This window comes from Coprinopsis cinerea (genome assembly GCF_000182895.1).
Source record: "Coprinopsis cinerea okayama7#130 chromosome 3 map unlocalized cont3.3, whole genome shotgun sequence".
In the NCBI taxonomy this organism is placed as follows: domain Eukaryota; kingdom Fungi; phylum Basidiomycota; class Agaricomycetes; order Agaricales; family Psathyrellaceae; genus Coprinopsis; species Coprinopsis cinerea.
This window is the reverse complement of record NW_003307542.1, coordinates 1,023,277-1,045,884: the sequence shown is the minus strand read 5'-3', so window position 1 is coordinate 1,045,884 and position 22,608 is coordinate 1,023,277. Positions and strand designations below refer to the sequence as shown.

Sequence of the window (22,608 nt, the reverse complement as noted above, 5' to 3'; positions counted from 1 at the left end):
GTCGCATCCAAGGAACCAAGGCGTCCCTTCCACTCTAACCGGCAACGGACCCGGATCAAGGAGCTCCATCCAAGGTTATAACCCCTGAGTTCACCAATCGTTCCTCCTCCTCCTCCATTTTCTCCTCTCTCTGGCGGGCCAAGGCACCAATACTCGACTAATCAGGAAGACATCAGCCGTTATGACCGACGCTAACAGTTACTTTGCCCAGAGTCGGCTCATTTGGAGTCCTCAACGACCAGCTTTGACTTCTGTAGAGGCGTTTAGACGATACGTGAATAGGAAACATGGCTTGAAGCTTGGTATGCCCGGAGCTTCGGATTCTGGAATGGAATAACTGACGCGTTGTTGTCGCAGAGAACTACCATGACCTTCACCGATACTCTGTCCAAGACTACTCATTTTGGCTGGACCTCTGGGAACATCTAGGAATCGTATCTTCAGTACCTCCGGATCCTGTGCGTCCTCTTCAATGCCCTATTCGTCTTACAGAACGCGTTCCACTAACTCCCATAATCGTCTAGAACCACATTATAGACCACCGACTCCTCCCACAAACCCCCATCTGGTTCCCCAATGCCCGACTAAACTACGCCGAAAACCTCTTAACCAGACGCGACGACGGGATCGCTATCACCGAAGCAGGCGAGAATGGGGTGGTGAAAGACTACTCCTACAGAGAACTGTATAGAAGAGTGCAGGAGCTAGCCGCTGCTTTGCGTGCCAATGGGTTGAAAGTCGGGGATCGAGTTGCAGGTGCGTGTTCAACTTGGGAGCTCTATGACTTGGTTCTGAAGGAGAGAACAGCGATCGTCACCAACTCTATCAACGCTATCGTTATTGCCCTCGCAGTAGCAAGCATTGGAGGTATCTTCTCCAGTACTGCAACAGACATGGGGACGCAGGTACATATACCCTACCTTCATCCTCGCAACTCACGCCCATACTCATCGCACTTAGGGTATCCTCGATCGATACAGACAAATCCAACCAAAATTTGTCTTCGCCGAATCTGAAGCCTTCTACGCAGGCAAGACCGTCGACATGCTTCCCAAAGTCAAAGAAGTTGTAGAAGACCTCAAGAACCACGGGTTGCAACATTCAGTGTTACTTCCTAGCCGGATCACCGGGAAGGAGTTGCGCTTGACTGGGGTGTCCAATTGGTATGCAACTCTTTCGTGCAGTCCAGGAATACAACGAGCTGATGAGGATGCCATTAGTTCAACGCTGTCAGAGTTCGTTCGGACGGGTGGTAAAGCACCGCTTGTTTTCGAGCAGCTGCCGTTCAGCACGCCTCTGTTCATCCTCTACAGCTCAGGAACGTCAGGAAAGCCAAAATGCATCGTACACTCTGCTGGAGTAAGGTCCACTTCCCAACTTCTAACTCCGTCAACTCAACCTTGGTGCAATTAGGGCGTCTTGCTGCAAACCAAGAAAGAAATCGTTCTAGCTCTGGATGGCAATCGCGATGATACCTACTTCCAATATACGACGGTGAGTGTCTTTAACTTCTGAGAGGCTTGCGATTACATACTGATGTTTCCTGGAATCCAGACGGGTTGGATGATGTGGAACCTCATGCTCTCAGGGCTTTCCGTTGGCTGTCGGGTTGTCCTTTATGACGGCTCTCCCTTCCACCCGAACGTTGAAACTTACCTCAAGTTCATCAATGACCAAGGGTATGTTCCCTCCCTTCTTCGTTGTTTCAGGGATCTCATGTTCGCGTAAAGGGTCTCGATATTTGGTACAAGTCCCCGTTTCCTCGCGGAAGTCCAGGGTCGCGGAATTGATCCACGTAAGTCCCGATTCTTGTTCTGTTTCGTGTTTCGTTATTGGCTTGCGATCTTCCTTCCATCGCTTTCTTGAAATTACCCTTTCCAGCGACGGTGTTACGGTTAATGCCGTCCCCACCCTCGATTTCAAGCGCCTTTTCCACCGGGATCGGTTTTCGATAACTTTCAATTACCACACCCACACGACTTCCCTGACCCACCTTCAACTTTCTTTTTCACATCCCTCTTTCTTGTCATCGCGGAACAACTGAATAGCAAAACCACTAACGCATCCTAAAATGCCCCACCGCCACACACACACAGAATCACTTGGCCATTTCGAAACTCTAAAAACTCTAAGTTCGACGGGAGCAGTCTTAACGCCACCCATGTTTGAATGGACGCAGAAGGCATTCGGTGGGAAGTTCCATTTGGTTTCGACCAGTGGGGGGACGGACATTTGTACTGCCTGTACGTCATCTGTCTATGAGCTTATGACTTCTTTCTCTGAAGTGTACGGAATGGATGTGCTGATGCTCTCGTTATGTTCGACGCCACACCATGCTCGACGATGCGACCTCTGATTTCGAAAATCGTTTGGTGCATGGGACACAGTCGTTACAGGAGCACCTTCTTTACCAGTCTACGCCGGTGGTGGGTAAATGTTTCGTAACTTTGACCGATTCCCAGTCCGTCGGGGAACTCGTTCACGGAGATTCTAACACCCCATCCTTGTAGAAATCCAGGCCAAGTCTCTAGGCATGAAAGTCGAAGTTTTCGATCCTAGTGGCAACAATATGGAACACACGGGACACCCGGGAGAGATGGTCTGCACTCGACCTCATGTTTCGCTTCCTGTTGGATTCTGGAACGATGAGGGAGGGAAGAAGTTTATGGATGCTTATTTCGGGGTTTACCCTGGTGAGGAAAATTCAACTTTCCAGATGCTATTATCGGGGTGTTCTTGCTAACCTGTGCGAAATAGGTGTCTGGAGACAGGGTGACTTTATGGTTGTTAACCCTGAAACAAAGGGTATCATGATTCTCGGACGAAGGTATGTCTCACCGCCAAGCACACTGTGCATAACCATTCCTTATCCTTGTCCCTCGCTTCAGTGACGGCGTCCTGAACCCCAGTGGAATCCGCTTCGGCTCCGCGGAAATCTACACCGTCCTCGAATCCTTCGCGTCCGAAATCGACGACTCCCTCTGCGTAGGCCAGCGACGCCCGCACGATAAAGACGAACGCGTCATATTGTTCCTCAAGCTACGCCCTGGAAAGAAACTGACAGCCAAGTTGGTCGGTGAAGTTAAAGCGTCTATCAGGAAGGCACTCAGTGCGCGACATGTACCCGCGTACATCTTCGAGATCGAAGAGATTCCCGTGAGTCAATGATATTCTTTCCATAGGTGAATGAAGCTGACTGTATGTGTAGTATACGGTCAATGGGAAGAAGATCGAGATCGCTGTTAAGCAGATTATTTCGGGGTCGAATTTGCAACCAAGTGGGACAGTCGCGAATCCCGATTCCTTGAACTTGTATTACAAGTATCGGGACATCGAGAAGGTCGTTGGAGTTGCAAAGGCGAAGCTCTAGACTGAAACACATCACGTAGAAAATTCGAAAACAATGTACAATAACCATCTGGATGGACGTATATCGAATATTTCATGCCTTGCAGTGACCGCAAGCCCACGACTTCGATCGCCAAACTCCAAATCGAGTAACATACCTTCCGCAATCGGACGAGATCCCCCCCACTGTTGGATGGAATGGAAGTGAACCTGTCAACCACACAGAACTCTTCCAAGCCTTAGATTTCTTTCTGACTCCGACCGTCCACCGAGGCTGTATGGAGTGGCGGACGAGTTGTATGGGGACCATTGTTTCGTCTCATTGGTGCCGGCGTTAAAAAGTCGGGATTTGGAGTCGCTACTACCTCGGGGAGGGATAAGAGTATGCCCGGGGCCCGGTATGTCTGAGCTTTGGAGTAGAGGGTACAGCGACGGGAACTCGGTCGAGATAAATAGTTGAAGGCTTGCGTGGTCGTTGTCTTGGTTTCGTTTAAGAAGTTGCTCGACGGTGGTTTGTGGGCGGGCGCATGAGCGTCTTCCGAGCTCGATCCGGAGTTCTTTAGTCCGGGTCCATGGTGTTTTTTTTTTCTTGAGCTTCTTCAACATGCCTCTCGTAGAGACCTCAGCTATCGATACACACAATCGAAGCCGAACATAAGCCCCGAGGCGAGCAAGACGATGTCAGAGCAGAAATCGTAGTCCGCGACCAATGTCGTCATCCCAATTCAAAGCTTCCATTCCTCGGGATGAGTTCGAAAACCGGGATGTATAGCGCAGGCGCGCTTATTGGTACCCTGGAGCGCCTGTCATGGGGAACCATTACTCCTCCCGATGCTCTTCTCCACTGAGACCAGGCAGCACAAGGCGTCGAGGAAAAACCTTCGCGGGGAAAATGGTATTAGCGTGGATGGCGCTCGTGTATGCACAGACGCCAGAGGTTGGATGAATCACACAGGGCTGGTGGGCCATGGGACTTGGCTCCGTAAGGGGGACACTAGCTCGGCGGATAGTCGGAAAGAGTCATGGGCTTCCAAGGTGGCATTTGCATCTGCGGAACACCTCCGCTCGTTATCTATGGGCGCTTGTTACAACCAGAGGATTGATTACAGTCATTGAATGCTTGAAAAGGTATAGATCATGAGAACCGGGATAGGTGACTAGAAATGAATCCAGAAGCGTTTATATGATACGATCGTAGCCGGGTCCGTACTGGGTAGGTCGTATTGAACCGCATCGGGGCTTCACGAATCCAATTCAATCGAGCGTCTTTTAGATGGACTGAATGGAACGTGGAACGGGTCGTAATCCATTGGTATCTATACATGGCTTGAGTGGTTGAAGAGATGGGTACCTACATATTGCCATTTTGTTCTGCCTCCTGAATGCGCCGAATCAAATCTCGATGCCTGTCACAGCCCTGGGTTTCTACGAGAGTTTATCCGAGTCGACGTCGAGCGGCGAACCCGTCGATGGAAGAGGAAAGTTGGAAGGAAAGTACAGCATATCGAGAACATAACAACTGACATGAGTGATAGAAGTTTAGTTCGAGCGCGATGATCGACATTGAGAAGTCGAAGTTGTTGTTGTCTGGGTTCTAGATGTTGGATTCGAGAACGTGGGTCAAGTGGATCATTCAACGAGTTGAAAGGCTGAGGTTTCAAGACATGTGCGAGTCGGAGATGAGCTCAAGAGTAGATGACCGTTCACGGCCATGTTCACCTATCTCGGACGAGGAGGCAGAATGCCCCACATTCCATCGGGGACTAGCAGACCGGGATACCGGGAGTCAAAGGCTCAGCTGCTCAGGCGGCATTTTCAATCACAGCGGCTGACGGAACAGAAACCGTCCTTGGAGTCTGGAATGTCGCACTGTCACTGTCAGATACTAGTAGCGCACGAACAGCTGAGCGCTACTCTCACACACTGTGGAGCCAATCCGTCCGCCATCGCGGCTCACGATGGATCATCGGTCCGAGCTAGCGAAGGCGCCTTTGCAGAGACGGAGGTCTGGGTTAACACAGCGCTTGTGCGTGCCAGTATACGTACTTACTTGACGGAAGACGGAGGGATGAACGTTTTCGAAACGTTGCAGCTACTACTGGAGCTTACGAAGAAAGGAAGGATCAAGGGTCGCATGCCCCTGGTAAACTTCACAATGGGCTCTATACGCCACGCGTCTGTAGTGCGGGTAGAAGAGTGAGAGTAACCCTTGATATCAGTGATAGAGTTAATTATTTCAATCGAGCCTTGTGCCACCCGAATTAGTGCCCGTCTCCTCGATGATAACAGGGAAAATCAGAAACGAAAAGGCACTACCACTGGTGTGGCGCGTAGGGAACGCCAAGGCCGACTAAACCTGTCAATTCCCAATCGTGGATGGAAAACAAGATGGGAGACCAACCGTGGAAGCGCGTAATGAGAACTAGCGGGAAGAACCGCTCCTTAGCCCTCCTTTCACACCGGGACCACTGTAATCAAAAGCCCTTTTGAAATTACCTGAAATTACTTGCTCGGCCTCGAGTATGGGAGAAAAGCGAGATGAAAGTTGTGTGCAAGGGCATGCTCCTTAGTACTTGCTTTCTGAGGATGTATTCTCTCATATGGCGAAACTCATGCATCATATAGCCCACTTTACGCCCCTCAGGGTAGCTCAGACAACTGTGTTAGAGAGGCGAAAAACACACTATTGCTATCGCAACCTAGAGAAAATATGCATATCATATCATTCAATACCTGGTTTACATGTTCCCATTCTCGATTTGTCAGGAGCACTTATTTTTGGGGAGGGTTCGAATGGTGTGGAACATGAGGCAGATCCAGATGAAAGCACGCATGCACGCATCTTCTTGGTGCTAAAAGTAGCGTCGAAAGTGTGCGAAGCAAGAAGTGCGCGGCGTTTGAAGCTGTGTTCCGTTCCATGTTTGGCCTCTAACATGCCGTGGGGCGAGAACATGCGTGCCAGGTGCTTCAAGGGCGAAGAGGCGCCTCGGGGTAGAAGCGACAAGTCTTCGGAGTTCTGGGGTTTTAGTCTGGAGCCTTGGCTGACAGAAAGGTACATCCCCACCACCGGTTTCATTGTTATTTCTGGTCCGGGTGCCTTGGAACGAGGCTACATCATGCCCGGTGAGGTCCCTGGCCCTCTCGCCATGAGCGGCACTGCACTGAGGCCACGCGATCGAGTGTGTTTATCGATTGCGGGGCCTGTAACGCGAAAGAAAAGCTTGTTGTGAAGTCACCACACAAGATTTAAAAGCCACGTTTGATGGATCTGGGGAGACAAGGGACCAATAAAACGTTGTTGCGGAGTCGGTGGAATATTGTTTCGGCTCGAAACCTCTGGAACGCGAGAGAAATGGTGAACGCATGAGCAACTGGAGCTCGGACGGACATAGAAGCAGCTGCCACCGTATGTCGTAGTTCGGAGAAGGGTGTCCGTGGAGAGCGCACTGCCCAGGATGTAACATTGCAGCACACTGGAGATCGGGGAACGTATCAATTGCGAACGCCGATGTTACTGGAGATAATACCACGCGAGTCGCGTGGCATGGACGACATATGTCACTGTGAAGATCAATGAAGTGGGCGTTGATTGACGTTTTGCGCCTTGATTTCTGGTTTCTTTCTTGCAGAAACTATGTGGGTTTCATTCATTTGCATGGGCAATACGCTTGGAAGAAGTAGGGTATGACAAGGGTCTTTTTTGAAGAGCAAAAAGGGAGGGAACAGGCTCGGAGTTTGTACCGAACAGAGTGATTGCCGTCAATCCCACGTGGGATCGATTCTCTTGTTCCCGAAATAGTCAGAAGCCACGTGACGGGACAACTGAGGTCGCCTGTCCACTGTACAGTGGGTCTTTCACTCCTTCCGCTTCGCTACCTTCGTCTGCCGTTTTTTTCGTTTCCTTTTTTCGTTATTTTCCTCGATATTGGGCACGATGAACCTGTTCACCATGCGCCGGCACTCGCGCAACCACAACGCCGCCGCCTCCAAGAAGGCGCAGCAGACAGCCTCAGCACCGGCCTTGCCCAATTCCCCGACGACCTCAACCTCCAGGCAACCATTGGTCCCGCAGACCAACCTCAACTTCAGCTCGTCCCAGTCTTCAATCACCTCAGACGGTTCTCGCAGCGGCTCATCAGAACACGGGAGCTCACACAAGTCCCTGTTGGGTAGACCAAGAGACATCCAGGAGAGCAGTGTTATCGCAAAGGCAACCCCGTATGTCCCCAGCTATTTGCGGAGTTTTTCTATTTTCTCACTGGAAGAAGAACAAGGGCCGGTCGCTCAGAACGGTCAAACACAGTGAGCAGTATTCGAGAAGGCAACTCGGGAGCGATGTCAATGGCAGGGCAATCGTCGTCACAGAGATCGGCCTATGCATCCCATCCAGATCTCTACACCCACAACGCCCTCAATTCCTTTTCCTTCGGAGCTGCAACCTCGACTTCCTCAAAGTCTCTGTCCATTGATCCCCTGTCTCCCCGTGACGACGCTGATTCTGAAGAATATCGTTTTAAGGCCGACACAACCCCTCGCCCGTCCCTCGCAGGCCCTTCTTCCCATTTGCCCCCAAATATGCCAGACCCTCTCTCCACAATAGTCCCGCCGTCTCCACGAAGCCCCAATCTTCGCCTCTCTCCTCAACACCGCCGCCGACGCAACTCAGCAGCCTCCACCAATACATTTGGCACGTCCTCTGCCTCCGCATCGGCCACATCCCTGTCAAGCAACCCACGAGGAGGGTCCGTAACAACACCACACACCTCAGCCAATGAATTCACATCCGACGACGAGGACGACCAGTTAGAGCATCATCACCCCTTCACACCCAACGACTACCCCTCCAGTTCCGATTCTGACGAAGAGTTTGACGACTATGATGAACGAGACGATTCAGACCCCGAAATCGATGTTAGTTCAGAAATCCACGAAGACGTTGATCGCTTGAGTGCCTTCCATAACCCTAGTCGTGATTCCTTCCAATCAGGTTTTCCACGCAAAGGCAGCCTCGCGGTTCCGATACCTTCTCCCTCCATTTTTGAAGGCCGCGATCGAGAAGACAGCGTCGCAACCCTTCGTCGCCCTAGTCGCAGCCTAGAAGACCTCAAATCGGATAGCCTCGCACAAGCTCAGCTACACGCCACCCGCTATGGTGAAAATCGCCCGGTACCGCAAGCCCCCACTTCCATGCCCGAGTCTGATGTCGACTGGCGCGATCTGCGGCGCCGTTCAATCCAAAAGGAACAAGACAGGGCAAGGGAAAATCAGTCTCAATCAGCAACACAGCATGGCTCTACCGCTCGCAACGAAACACCCTTATCTTCCACAACTGCCCCTGGGACATCGCAAACGTCCGTCCTTGACGGCTTCGATTCAACTTGGAATATCAACCCAGCTACAGGAATAGTCGACCTCGATTGGGATCAGTCAGAGTTAGCAGATATCGTTGGCGGCTTCCAAGGTCCTCGCACAGCCGAACGATCTTTCCGGAGAAACAGTTCCAGCACAACAGATTCTGGCCGTCGACTTAGCACCACGTCCATCAACAGCGACCCTTTTACTCGACATCTGAACAAATGGGGTGGACAGCAATACTTGGATGAGCGCGCCAAGTGGACGTTTTCGCGAGAGAAAGCAGATCGGGCGGAATCGCATCGCATGGTCAATGACCGCGAAAGGACCAGCATATCAAGCTTGTTCAATTCTCACTCTAGTAGTTTCAGCGGTTCTTCCAGCATAATCGGTTCCAGCACCAACTTCCACGACCAGATTGCCCCGTTCAGAGATCGAATTGGGCCCAAGGAGAAGGACAAGTCGAGGGAACCGGGAGTTTGGAAGGGGATGGCGATTGATGCAGAAGAATGGTGGTCGTCGTACTCGAATGGGAGATACAAGGTCGTTAGGAAAAGCATGCCTTGTGCGTTGTTGCCCTCGTGTCGTCATTTTCAATTACCGACTCTTAACTCTTGGTTGACTATTTTTAGCAAATGAATCTGGGAAGCCACCTCAGCAACGTCTCAATATCTCCCACCACCGCACGCCTTATGTATTCAAACGTGATGCTTGCGATGGGCCCACCGTTACTATTCACAAACACTCAAAGGCGGTTGGCTTCTCGATTAGTCGACACTATCGAGCCAAGGCCCCATCGTCGTCTCAAGCTCTAGGCCGAGTGTCGACTTCTTCCCGAGCAACGCTCAATGCCCCGGCGACTGTTGACAAGAAGAAACCATCAAGTATGATTCTGCTGGCTGCGCGCAAGGTTCAAGAGGCGTACACAAGTACCACGACAACGCGCAAGCTAGAATCGCATGGTCTCCTGAACGAGAACGGTCGCCAAAGTGCCCGGGATGTGGAGCGATTGGAGAGGCTTGAAAGGGAGAGGCGCGAGAAGAAGAAGAAAGAGGCTGAGCGGGAGAAGCAACGTTTGAAGGAGTTGAAGAAGCAGGAGGCGCGAAGGAACAAGGAGAAGGCGAAAGCGTCCAAGAAGTCGCGCGGAGAGGTCGTGGCTGATAGCTCGGAAAGTAGCACCGGAAGCGTCAGCAACGATCACTCGACTTCTTCGCAAACCTCCTCCTACACCTCATCTCATTCCTCTTCGTCGTTGCATCCTCCCATTTCCAGTGTCAGTCGACCGTCGATCGACTACTCTGTCATGAGCCACGAAACGAATTCTTCGGGACGGACTATTGTGTGGAATGGTCGTCGAGGTTCGGAGGATATCTTGGACGATGATGACGACGACCCCGTTCTACCTAAACCTCCTGGTAGGACGCCTCATGGCGAGACCTACGCCACCCTCCCACCGGAAGCATTCGAAACGTATGCTCTCCAACAAGAGAATCACTCCTCCAGCTTCTTCCCTTGGAACAAGAATCGGGGGAATTCTATTCTCCAGCGACACATCCATCAATCCTACAACCCTCCGTGGGCCGTGGCTCATAACCGCAACTACGGCGATCGCAAAGGCATCGTCGAAGACCTCAACACATCTTTCCAAGACGTTGGACTCTTACCCGCCGTCGATGAGCAGAAAAGCTCTAGCCAGCCTTCTAAACGCAAGCGATACCAACAAAGCGAGACGAAGAGCTCGAGCAGCAAACATACCGTCGAACCACCTAGTGTCTTCCACAGTTTCTCGTCCGAATACCTGTACATGCTCCTCCCTCTCTGGCCTGGCGAAACCGACTTCATCTCGGCTCAGAAACACCCCTTCCATGTTCCTTTTATTCCCGTCGAAGAACGTCAATACCTTCTGATCTACTATAAACCCGACGACGTCCCTCCACCCGAAACCGAGAAAGGCAAAGGTGTCCTCCGCGAAAGCAAGAAACGATCCCGAACCTCGCCTACCTCTTCCCGCGACTCTGTAGGCAAGGCGGGTGAAAAGTATGTTCTGTACGACAAGTTCCACTTCTGTGCCCGGATCGTAACGTATAGCGATATCCAAGGGTCGGGCGTGCGCAGTCCTGATGCAGGTCTGTCCGTTCTGGGTCCGCTTCAAGACGCGTACGATTCGATGCCCACACATGCCTTGATCGACACGTTCCAAGTCATCGGTGTGTGCTCCTCACGGGAGAAGGGTATCGAGTTTGTTCCGGAGGGGTTGGAGAAGCTTGGGTTGACTAGGAGGATACCTGACCCCACTTTCTCGAGGGACGACACGGATGATATCAGCAGTTTGGCCAAGTTCAGCATGAGGAGCATCGAGGAACAAGACGAGCCGTCGGATTCGATCTTGACTTTGACGCCGATTGGAAGGGCGGTGGTAGAGATGGCCTGGTTGGGAGCTATGGCTCTTACGAGCTTTGGACCGGGTGTCTAAGTTCACACCCCTTCCTGATTCACAATTCTTCATCGGCCATTATGGTCGTACGCGTATCGTTCATGCTTTGTTTCTTGTTCCTCGTCACGACCCCGTTATGACCCCCCACCCTATTTAACACCAGCTACTACCAATTCACGTTTATTGCAACAACCCATTCGTTCCTCTGGTTCGTATACACGACTTGCACCATCCGGGTCCATACCTCGACATGGCCTTTTCATCACTCCCTCTCTCGTGCACCCACATGCCCCGCCCCACTCACTACATCTACTGTATCAATTGTCGTTCTGTTGTCGTTTTGGACGGTGTTATCGGTATCCTTTTTTGCAATGTGTCTTCGTTCGTTGGGCAAACATTTTGTGATTTGTTTTCTCGTCGATGTTTTCTCTTTATATCTCTGGTTCTCTCAAGTCGATCATTTGCTCCTACCATGTATCTATCATTGCTTTTTCTCTCTGTCTCTTGATCTCTCTGGTACATGTTTTCTTTGGAATGTTGTCGTCTAGCGTATACCAATGCTATTGAATTAGGAAGTAAGAAATAACAGGCTTGAGTGCGGGAAACAGGTCGTCCAGCGCACTCAATCACTCGGCAGCGTCTTCACTATCGCCATTCTCTGGGGCATCCACCTTAGATTGCTTTGCGCGCTTGTTCGACTTCCGCCCTTTGGTCTCCTTCGTCTGATTCGTTGCTGGTGGGCGCAGAGATTCTGGGAGGGCTGTCAGCGAGCAGACTGGACAGGGCCTCGGGATAATTCACCATGTTTGACAGGATGCAAGTCATATATCCTATAAAATTCAAACACAGCCTGTTCCTTGTCCTTTGCCTTGAAAAAGAACATAATCATAAACGACGTGGCCACAAATTCATCCTCTGAAAGAATGCGCACCTCAATCATCAGATCTGGAGGGGCGTGTCAGTCAATCCATGCGACTAGTGACAAGGTCGGGAAGAACATACCCATGTCGTCTGGCAGATCGTCAGGAAGCTTGGAACATCTGTCGGCATGAGCTCGTCTTTCCATCAGTGTCACTGCTCCTGGCCTAGGCTCGCTCAAATGCTGCTTTGGGCGAATGCCACGGCGCGCAAAGATGGAGTTTGCGCGTTTGATGACTTCTGCTGGTGGGATTGAGGATGGGAAGAGGAGGTCGTGATGGTAGTCTATTCCCTCGCGAGGGTGAGCATGGGATAACGAGCGGTGGACTGGAGCAACTCACCGAATACGAGAGGTACATCAAGTTCTTCGCATAGCGGGAGAAGATCGTCTGCGTTGTAGCACATCTCGTCGTTCTCCAGCACGAGCCTCTGTCGCACGTTATGAGGCAAAAGGTTCTTGATGGTATGTTTGATACGCTGTAGGGCAGCAGCTTTGTCTTCATACGTCCCACCCCCGTGTACAATCATGACGCCGTCTGGACCAATACCCATCAAGTCGAGCATTTGGCAGTGATAGGTCAGTTCACGGACTGCCGCCTCGATGACCGCGGGCTTGTTGCTCCCGAGCTGGGTGTATTGTCCTGGGTGGGTTGTTAACCTGTGCCCGTATTTATTGGCTAGCGCTCCTGCTTGTGCGAGGAGGTCTGCGCAGTAGTCAAGGGTGTATCCGTAGGTTGCGTGCGAGGCGAACGGGAACATTTCAGATGATAGTCTGAAAAATCGGATGTGCTTAATGGTGAAGAGTGTCAGAATGAATGGGACAGGTAGGTGGGGTGATAGGGCTGACGTGGTCTTCGTTCCATTGTATCACAGTGAGCAAGTCTTGGACGTTCTTTCGGCCCAACTCCTTGAGCCATTCGACCCCGTTCTTCTTGATAGAGTCTATCCTGGAAGCCATGTCTATCAGAGTAATGCTGCACGTCTGGGTTGGAGATGCTGACCTGCACGTCCGAGAGCAGAACACGGATTCGTCGCTCGGGTATTTGTTTCTGAGAACGGTGTTTAAGCACGCGTATCCTGATAAACGGGACGCGAGTTAACTTCGAGTCAGGAGGGCACAGCTAAAACGGAAACTCGCCTAAGCGCCCTTTGAACGTCGTCGTTTTCTTCTCTACGTCGGGTATGATGTAAACGGGCTCCTCTCTGACCTTTCTCTTCCTCTTGTTGGGTTTGGGCTGCTCGTCTTCGTATGCCTCATCGCCATGTCTCGAAGCAGTTTTCGTCTTCCTTTTCCTCGCTGGTTGCCTCGGTTCTTCTTTTTCTTGAAGCTCCTGTTCCACCTCTGGCTGTACAGAAATCGACTCTTGGACCACAGACTCATCTGCAGAAATCCGAGGACCGCGCAGAGCAGCAACCCTCGCACTACGTCGTGTTACAATCATCGCTGACATGGTCGTAGACAAATTTCTAGATCTGTAGGACGAGAGACACGGGTTGGAATGTCGAAGGAGAGCACGTAGCATGAACCAGAGAGGAGAAAATTCATTTTTTTGGAGCATCTATAAGAGGACATCGCTGCGCTCGATCGAGGACGGACTCCAGTCGTGGAGATCGAAACCCAAGAGTCATCGCGTCGGTTTGGCTGCCGAACAACGTGGAATCGAGTCAACACATAGAAATAGGAGCCCCAACCCTGACGCGAAGAAGGAAAATCTAGCTGTGGCTTGCAGGACGACGATGAGGTCAATGTCGAGCCTCTGAGGAGCCGCGGGAATTTACTGATGGTGAGCATTGGGTGAGCGCTGAGCGCTGATCTATACCACGACTGCCACTCGCTCAGACCGCAATGCTGCCTTTCGCTGACTTGGAGCAGGATGAGCTCAGGGACCTCTTGGGCACGCAGGTCATCGTCGATTTCCCCTTCAATGTTCAAGGCCCGATCCCATACCCATTGCACTTTCCTTCCGAGCTGGTAGTCGAGGTGTTCATGCACATTTTGACACCGTTTACCCAGGACTGTGCCCAGCGCCATCGCTTCAAGACACTGCGATGTGTCTGTAGACATTGGCGGGAGGTCGCGTTTTCGACTGCCAAGTTATGGTCAAAAATTACCCTGGATAGCTCCGATTGGAATAACCGCAAAAAAGTGCTTCTAGTAGGGGCCCGGATGCGTGGCTGGTTCGACAGAGCGAAGGCGTCCCCTCTTTCTCTCTACATCCAGAATGCACCTTTTTGCCTCAGCCACGTATACCCCATCATCACAGAGGATCGAAATTGGTCCGACATCCACATATCGTTCGCCCGCAGGTATCGTTACCATGTTGACATGAGCAGCCTCCTCGATGGGCTCAGGGACGCTCCGTACCATCCGTGGAGGAATCTTCAAGCTCTATATATGCACTATAGGACCGGTTCTCTTCACTCCGGTACTCCTGCTTACCCCTGCTTGCACCCTGTTGACCAGCATCTTCCCAATCTCGAAAGCCTTGACACAACGAGCCTCATTTTGTCCCGTATCGCCTTCACTCCTGGCACCATCTTACACCCTACTCTGACGACCTTCAAAATCATCCTATGCAGGCCCCAAGAAATCAAATGGTGTATTGAGAAGATTGTGCCAAACCTTCCTGCCCTGGAAACGTTGGTGTTGGAGCAGTCGTACTTCAATGCGAATGAGCGTCTCCCTGGCGAGGATTGGGGCTACGAATCAGACCGAGAAATGTCTGGCCCAGACTTCCCTGAACGCATTCAGCACCCCAAAATCCGTCATTTCACTTTGGTTTATGGCTATTTGACCACACTTCGATTCTTCACACTTCCTGCCCTGCGAATCTTGAAGCTTGTTGGAGCCAGTCGGTGCTACGACTTCAACCCCGGGCTCGAGAATTTCTTCTCGTTGCTCACTCGATCGGGATGCAGACTGGAGGAGTTGGACATCTCCCATTTGCACCTGCACGGTTCTCTACTGAGCCTGTTCCTCCGGAGACTCGATGAACGGGTCAGGACACTGTCCTCTCTTTCCTTCCACAGCGCGAACTTCAACAACCATCTACTCCATGACCTTTCGAGCTCAGATCCGGACCTCGTGAAACCACTTGCATTTCCAATGCTCAAGCGATTAGAATTGAATATCTTGGGAAGTGGAAGAAGGCTCCCCCTTCAAGATTTCATCAAGTGGTTCCACCTTAGGAAGGCGGCCCAGAAGATACCAACCGACTCTCAGTCCGACGACGGAGGTCGAGAGGAGCCAAGCGTTTTCCGACTAGTATTCAGAGCCCAGAGCGGAATCACTGTGGACCGGGCGTTTATCAAACAACGCATGGAGGACCTGTGGGATATTGAGAAGGAGGCTCTATCGCAAATGCCGAAGCTGGGGATCCGTGTTTTTGTGGAAGGCATTGATCTATACGAGTTTGCATTTGAGGGGGGTTGGTTGACTGGTTAAAGAGTTTCTAGTTCGGAGCTTTCAATTCGATCGATTAGTTCCTTGTGTAACCTATTTAACTGAACCGTATACCATATCTGCTACCCTTACCTCTCTTCAGACGCCTCCCTCGCCTTCTCACTTGCCCAGGAGAGTTCACGGCTAAAAGCTTGGGCGCTTGCCTAGGCGGTTCCCAAAAAGGAAGGAGTTTCGACCGGAGTGACGTGGTCGCCACCAATCAGAAGTTGCGCCCCTGAGATTTCTGTGTTTGCCGCTTGACCACTAACCTCCACCCCCATTTTTTCTATTTTCCGACGTTATAGGACTGCCTATTCTCAAAGGGTAGACCTACAACCATGCGGATAGGCTCTTTTGTGAGCGCAGTCTCGCTCCTCCTCGTCGTACACGAAGCAACAGCATTCAAGGCCCACGACTTCAAAACATGCAGCCAGTCCGGGTTCTGTCGACGTGGTCGCGCGTTGTCTGCGCGTGCTAAGGATGCAGGGTCGTCCTGGAAATCACCCTACTCTGTCGACCCAAGTACCATCTCCGTCGTAGACGGTGAAGCCGTGTTCAAAGCCGGTGTCAAGTCCTCGCTGTACCCCGAAATCAATTTCGGACTCGAGGTTCGCATTCAAGAAGATGGTGTTGTGCGGGCTAGGATGGACGAAGTTGGTGGATTGAGGAAGAGATACGATGAGGCGGCTTCCTGGGCGCTCATTGCTGAACCTAAAATCAGCAAGGATATTCGGTGGACGGTTGGGAAGATGGATATTCGGGCCAAATATGGCCCCAAGAAGGACGTCGAGGTTGTTGTCGACTTTGAGCCCCTCAAGCTCACTGTGTATAGGGGAGGTAAAGAACAAGTCGTCGTCAACGGCCAAGGATTGTTCCACATGGAGCACTTCCGCAACAAGGCCGAGCCCGCCGCCATTGAGAGCTCGTCTTCAGACGATGCTCAGCCTACCGATGAAGCCCAAGCTGTCCTCGAGCCACCAGTTAACCCTCGCGCGTGGTTCGAGGGAGACCAGGAAGATGCTTTGTGGGAGGAAACCTTTGGAACCTGGACCGATACGAAGCCTAAAGGTATGCCTTTCACGACACTATACCAAGCAGATTCCTGACGTTCCCAGGTCCGGAGTCGCTGTCCGTCGATATCTCTTTCCCCAACCACCCAGTGGTCTATGGTATTCCCCAGCACGCGACCGACATGGCTCTCCCGACTACTACCGGAGAGAACGCGCATTTCAGCGACCCCTACCGTCTCTACAACGCCGACGTCTTCGAGTACCTGGCGTCCTCACCAGTGTCTCTCTACGGTTCCATCCCCCTCATGCACGCCCACTCCAAAGATACCACTGTGGCCGTCTTCCACGTCGTCGCGTCAGAGACGTGGATCGACGTGTCCCATGCTTCGGATAAATCGACGGAAACCCATTGGATCTCCGAGTCCGGAATTCTCGACCTCTTTATCCTCCCCGGTCCCACTCCTGAGGAAGTCTTCGCTCAGTATGCCCGTCTCACTGGAACCCCTGTTCTCCCCGCTCAGTGGAGCTTGGGTTATCACCAGTGCCGATGGAACTATGTGAGCTCAGAGGATATTCGAACTGTTCAGAAGCGATTCGACGAGGAGAACATCCCCGTCGATGTCCTCTGGCTCGATATTGAATACTCTGAAGGCCACAAGTACTTCATGTGGAATGACAAGACCTTCCCCGATCCCGTTGAGATGATCAACGATGTTGCTGCCGCCGGCCGCAAGGTATGTTCATTCCCCACCTTTCCATGAGGCTACATGCTAACTATTTTTGCTGTAGATGGTTGTCATTGTCGACCCTCATCTCAAGCGTGAGCAGGGCTACCCCGTCTTCAAGAAGGCTTCTGAGCTCGAGGTCCTTGTCAAGCCAAAGAGCGGCCAAGGCGAGTACGAAGGATGGTGCTGGCCTGGAAGCAGCTCTTGGGTCGATTTCTTCAACCCCAAGTCTTGGGATTGGTGGAAGTCTTTGTTCAAGCCTTACCAGCTTCCCAGCGGTGAATGGTCCTGGACCAAGAGCACTGAAGCTGTTCACATCTGGAACGACATGAACGAGGTATGTTGGCAAAGGCGCTTTGTACAAGTCGTTATGCTGATGTCTCGCTTTGTTAGCCCTCTGTTTTCAATGGACCTGAAATCACCATGCCCAAGGACAACATCCACCATGGAGGTTGGGAGCATCGTGACATTCACAACATCAACGGCATGCTCTTCGTACGTCCTTCCAGCATCGTTGTTTCAACACCCCGACTGATGATTCCTTCTAGTCCAACCTTACCTGGCAAGCCGTCGCTGAGCGCTCTGACCCGCCCAAGCGACCCTTCGTCCTCACCCGCTCCTTCTATGCCGGCTCTCAACGCTTCGGTGCTATGTGGACCGGAGACAACCTTGGAACTTGGGAGCACATGACCGTCGGTGTCAAGATGGTTCTGGCGAACGGTCTTGGTGGCCTCAGCTTCGGTGGATGTGAGTTGCTGGCCTTTGTATGAGATAAATCATGACTGACGACCGTATGCAGCTGACGTTGGCGGTTTCTTCGGCAACCCTGAGCCCGAGATGCTGACGCGATGGTACCAAGTTGGAGCATTCGCGCCATTCTTCAGAGCGCACGCCCACATCGACACCAAACGACGTGAGCCTTACTTGTTGGAGGACCCATACAAGGGCATCGTCTACGAGACTCTCCGTCTCCGCTATACCATGTTGCCCATTTGGTACACTGCTTTCCGGGAGACTACCGTTACTGGCGTTCCTATCCTCAGGTATGTGATACTGGTAAATACAGTGACGACGTAGCTGACGTGGTTTGGGTCTGCTCAGGCCTCAATACATCATGTTCCCCAAGGACGAGTACGGCTTCAAGATCGACGACCAATACTATATCGGCAGCTCTGGTTTGCTTGTCAAACCCGTTACCCAGAAGGGCGTCACCGAAACTCTCGTCTACCTCGCCGAGGACCAAGTCTACTATGGCTACTTCAGCCACCACGCCTTCCGCGGTAACCGCCAGGGTCGCTTCGTCGTCGTCCCATCCGCTTTGAACCAAATTCCCCTCCTCATCCGCGGTGGATCCATCGTCCCCACCCGCGAACGCCGTCGCCGTGCCTCCACTCTCATGGCTCAGGACCCCTTCACTCTCCGTGTCGCACTCAGCAACACCAACTCCGCCCGAGGTGACCTCTACCTCGATGACGGCGAAACCTGGTCCCACGAGAAGGGTCAATTCGTCTGGCGCGAGTTCATCGCCTCCAAGAAGGGCAAAGGCATCGAAATCGCAAGCACTGATCTCGGTTCGAAGAAACCCGCGGAAGCGGTTGACGGTGTTGACCTTGCTTCTGTGTACAACCCCGAGAACGAGTACGCGAAGAGTATCGAGGATGTCAGGGTTGAGAGGGTTATTGTGATTGGGTTGAAGAACAAGCCTAAGAGTGTCAAGGTTGCTGGCAAGGAGGTTGGTGAGGATACATGGGAGTTTGTGCCTGGCGTGGCGAGCACGGATAAGGCAGAGGAGAGGGCGGCCACCCTCATCATCAAGAATCCTGACGTGAAGATTGCGCAGGATTGGAATATCTCGATCGTGTAAACAATGGACCTTAGGCCTTGATGCTTGAATGTTTGATTGGCCCATATGTCGTTGGATACATTTAGAACTAATACAACAGAAACTATTCCGAATTGTCCAATGGGCAGTTTGTGTGGGCGCGAGTGGTTTCGTTGCTGTTTGCGTTTGTGTGCTCGTTTCAAGTGGGTCCTGATAGGTGTTGATGTCTCCACGTAACGAATTGTAGATCCAGGTGCTTGTGGACATTGGTGAGGGGGACGAGTCGGACGCTGCAAGCGCGAGATCACCGACATGTTGTTGTTTTCGAATGGGCGCCTGTGGCCCCTAAAGCTTCAGTGGGTTACAGTAGCCCCCGCGTCCGCCACACCGACGGAATGTATACGGTGTGCACGTAGTCTATGATCGGGCGCCTACAAGCTGGACATCTGTAAGCTACGCATGTGTCCCGATCGTCTGCAATTGTCTGTCTCTCCTTGTGGTCTACAACCTTCTCGAGCCCCTTTCTATAACTCCTGGTTACTACGCATGTCCGAAACAAAGTAATCATGACTCGAAGCCGTTGTTTTCGTGTTTCTTTCTATTGTGGTTTCCCGATCGTTTCGCGCGTTTAATGCACCAGCCTTTTCAGGGGATGGTATAAATGGGGACTGCCACAGCGAAATCGAAGTCATTCAAACCGGTTCTAACGCCTCGAGCTCTCTGCGATGCCAGATACCATCGATTGCCCTTTAGGCTTTCACAACCACAATCCTGTTCCCTTCTGCCAATTTCCGCCATCCCTGCTCGTCGGCCCAGAGCGAGCCGTCTGCAGCAACACCTCCACTCGTAACGGGAGGTGTGTTGTCCTTTAGCTGATAAGCAGTCTGGTCAAGCTAATGGTGCCTTTTGCTCCCGCGTAGGTACTCGCAGTGAGTGTGTTGCATTCCCATCCCGTGAGGCGTCTGCAACACCTCAGGCCGCACTAAGGGTGCGTCAATTTAAGCATCTTTCTTCCTCAGAGAGACTGCTGACTATGGTATCTACTATCTTGTTTCTCTACTAGGGCTAATGCGCACCACCACCGCCCCAAGTCCAAGTACCAAGGACATAAAGAAATTATAACAGTTGTAATACAATCCAGATAGTGTATTCAATTCAATCTGAGCTGCTGACCTCGGCAATAAATGTGTGCATATGTATGTAGGAAGTCTATAAATTCCTCAAGCCAGTTAAAAGAGACCGACTTGGGCTGGGAGTCGTATGTAGGCGCCCAGTGACCTCATCGACGCCAAGGGCCTTAGAACGGCGGGCCAAGCCATTCTGTTCTCACCGGCGAGATGCAACACAGCCACACCGACGCTCTCTCTGAGACATCCATCTCCACCTCGTCTTTTTCTTGAAATCTGGCTCTCTGGCACCTCTGAGGCTCCGGAATCCGTGCTAACTGTGGCCACGGGTGTAGATATTCCCTCAGACGTCTCTGCTGTACTACTCTTGACTTTTATGGCTCCATCACTTCTCGCCGGGGATTCTGGAACGCTACGGTCGCCTCCTGTATTTTTCTGAAAACTCTCAGAAAGATTCTAAAAAGCCAGGACTTGCGGAACAAGTCTCAGACAACTGTTATAAAGGTCCTCTATGATGTTTCTGCATCGCCAGCACCATTTCTAGGATGTCTGTCGTCGCCGACGTCCGGTTTATCTGAACAAGCTCGGTCGGATTTCCGGTGGCTCTGCAAGGACCCTCACCGCCTTTTCTGTCTTTTTTTCGCACCACGTTCACCACCCAAACGGATTACCAGTGTCGACAGAGCCATCGACGCTCATCAAGATTGCTTTTCAAAACCAACCTGTTCTCAGTTCTGCTGAGGGCTTTTCACCGACAACAGAGTCCTTTTTTGAAGACGATCGTTCACAAGAAAATGCAAGTATGCCTTCGACGAGCTACGAGAGTCCCTACGTCCACCATGTCATCACACTCCCGCCAGCACTCCCCAGCTACCCACCTGCTACGATCTCAACTCTTATGCATCCCTCTATGATTCCCTTATTGCCAAGTCCTCTACCAACCGCCGCCCCACCCGTGGACAACCCGCCATTCAAGGTGATCAAGACCCCAGATCGCGGGTTTGGCATGTTCGCTGCTCGTCGTATTGAAGAGGGATCTTTGATCATCGTAGAACACCCTGTATTCGTCGTACCGGCGATGCCTCTTCCCCAAAATGCCGGCATCGAGCTCTACGAAGGAGTAGCACAAAGGATGCCCCGTCCGGAATACGAGGAGATGACGACCCTCGCCAATTGCAGAAGCAACGAGGAATGCCCTACCATCGTCGAGGGTGTTGCCCGAACCAACGCGCTCAACCTCCAGTTCCGGTTCCCAGAATTCGCCGACAGCACGTTCGAAGGAGGGCGACACTATGGAGGCGCGTTCCTCAAGATCAACAGGTGCAACCACAGTTGTGGGCCCAACGCCGCCTACAGATGGGATGTCTCCAAGCTCGCAGCAACGCTCTACGCTCTTCGCGACATTTCGGAAGGAGAGGAGATTACCATCACCTATGCCGACCCCCTCCAATCTCGCGCTGCACGTCTCAAGAAACTAGAACCTGATTATAGATTCACATGCGACTGCCATTGGTGCACTTTCAAAGATCCTCTAGATCAAGAGAAGTCCGATGCGACACGAGAATACCTCAAGAGCTATGTCTCCACTCACCCATCGTATCGCAAATGGTCCACGGACCTCTGTCTCCCCGACACCTTTGTCATCGATTCCCACATGGCCGTACTTCCCATGATCATTCAGGAAGGCGTAGAGGCCATGCTCCCCTTGTTCTTCGAGGAGATCCTGAGGTGTTATGCCGAACTGGGACACGAGGACCAAGTTAAATTATGGGCTAAGAAGACGATTCGCATAACGCGTTATTCGAACCCTGCTCTCGCTGGCGAGCTGGAGCGCATTGTCGAAGACCCTGTTGGCCATTTCGCAAAATGGGGTTCGAGGACCAAGTTGCGCCAGGTTCAAGGTCGGTTTCATTCATCCCTGATCTTGAACTTATTTATCTAACAACGCTCCAACATTTCCTAGGCCGTCGAGGGAGGAAACAGATCGAAGTGGTAGACGACGATTTCTTTATGGGAAATCTCTTTGGCTCATCCATGGTCGAAGTGGAAGGATAGCGATACCCCTAGCCTCTGCCCAACAATCATTTCGTTAGATTTTGGAAACATACCACGAGTAATAGTACACTGGAATAAAAGTAAAAGTACTTCGACGCGACAAAACGAAACTACAAGATCGTTCGTGAATCGTGAATGAAGGATAGCATAAGTAAGGGTACCTGAAAAGCCCAAGACAGATCAATATGAGTACAATTACACCGAGACGTAATGAAGAGAGGTGGGAGAACAAAGCGACAAGGGCATATAAGTAGCAACAAAAATCCCAAAATAAACGGTATATAAAAGAAACGCAGCAAATGCCAGTCTATCTAAATCCAGTCACAAATACCCCTAACTACTCTTTTAGACAATGCCAAACTTGGCCTTGACAAT

At 51.7% G+C, this 22,608-nt stretch overlaps 6 protein-coding genes across 6 annotated transcripts; 5 read left to right on the top strand and 1 right to left on the bottom strand.

Moving 5' to 3' along the window:
- Window positions 1-181: 181 nt before the first annotated feature.
- CC1G_04522 (acetoacetyl-CoA synthetase) lies at window positions 182-3,370 on the top strand (the record flags this gene model as incomplete). Its single annotated transcript, XM_001830037.2, has 14 exons — window positions 182-302; window positions 358-458; window positions 525-905; window positions 961-1,163; window positions 1,185-1,359; window positions 1,414-1,494; window positions 1,555-1,679; window positions 1,731-1,795; window positions 2,049-2,243; window positions 2,388-2,426; window positions 2,511-2,693; window positions 2,758-2,827; window positions 2,889-3,156; window positions 3,209-3,370. The coding sequence occupies 14 exons, from the start codon at window positions 182-184 to the stop codon at window positions 3,368-3,370; spliced, it is 2,169 nt and encodes a 722-aa protein (XP_001830089.2).
- A 3,927-nt stretch (window positions 3,371-7,297) lies between these two features.
- CC1G_04520 (hypothetical protein) lies at window positions 7,298-11,173 on the top strand (the record flags this gene model as incomplete). Its single annotated transcript, XM_001830035.2, has 3 exons — window positions 7,298-7,566; window positions 7,623-9,265; window positions 9,333-11,173. 3 exons carry the CDS (start codon window positions 7,298-7,300, stop codon window positions 11,171-11,173), a joined length of 3,753 nt encoding a protein of 1,250 aa, XP_001830087.2.
- A 587-nt stretch (window positions 11,174-11,760) lies between these two features.
- On the bottom strand, window positions 11,761-13,503 carry CC1G_14132 (endonuclease Uve1; the record flags this gene model as incomplete). Its single annotated transcript, XM_002911553.1, has 7 exons — window positions 11,761-11,885; window positions 11,936-12,049; window positions 12,137-12,337; window positions 12,394-12,841; window positions 12,900-12,983; window positions 13,054-13,101; window positions 13,261-13,503. 7 exons carry the CDS (start codon window positions 13,501-13,503, stop codon window positions 11,761-11,763), a joined length of 1,263 nt encoding a protein of 420 aa, XP_002911599.1.
- Window positions 13,504-13,898: 395 nt separating this feature from the next.
- CC1G_04517 (hypothetical protein) lies at window positions 13,899-15,497 on the top strand (the record flags this gene model as incomplete). Its single annotated transcript, XM_001830032.2, has 1 exon — window positions 13,899-15,497. The coding sequence occupies one exon, from the start codon at window positions 13,899-13,901 to the stop codon at window positions 15,495-15,497; it is 1,599 nt and encodes a 532-aa protein (XP_001830084.2).
- A 335-nt stretch (window positions 15,498-15,832) lies between these two features.
- CC1G_04516 (alpha glucosidase) lies at window positions 15,833-19,179 on the top strand (the record flags this gene model as incomplete). The annotated part of the gene is made up of 7 exons (XM_001830031.2): window positions 15,833-16,562; window positions 16,610-17,238; window positions 17,294-17,566; window positions 17,623-17,724; window positions 17,778-17,976; window positions 18,029-18,272; window positions 18,331-19,179. The coding sequence occupies 7 exons, from the start codon at window positions 15,833-15,835 to the stop codon at window positions 19,091-19,093; spliced, it is 2,940 nt and encodes a 979-aa protein (XP_001830083.1). The 3' UTR covers window positions 19,094-19,179.
- A 1,801-nt stretch (window positions 19,180-20,980) lies between these two features.
- CC1G_04515 (hypothetical protein) lies at window positions 20,981-22,338 on the top strand (the record flags this gene model as incomplete). The annotated part of the gene is made up of 2 exons (XM_001830030.2): window positions 20,981-22,079; window positions 22,142-22,338. The coding sequence occupies 2 exons, from the start codon at window positions 20,981-20,983 to the stop codon at window positions 22,231-22,233; spliced, it is 1,191 nt and encodes a 396-aa protein (XP_001830082.1). The 3' UTR covers window positions 22,234-22,338.
- Window positions 22,339-22,608: the final 270 nt, after the last annotated feature.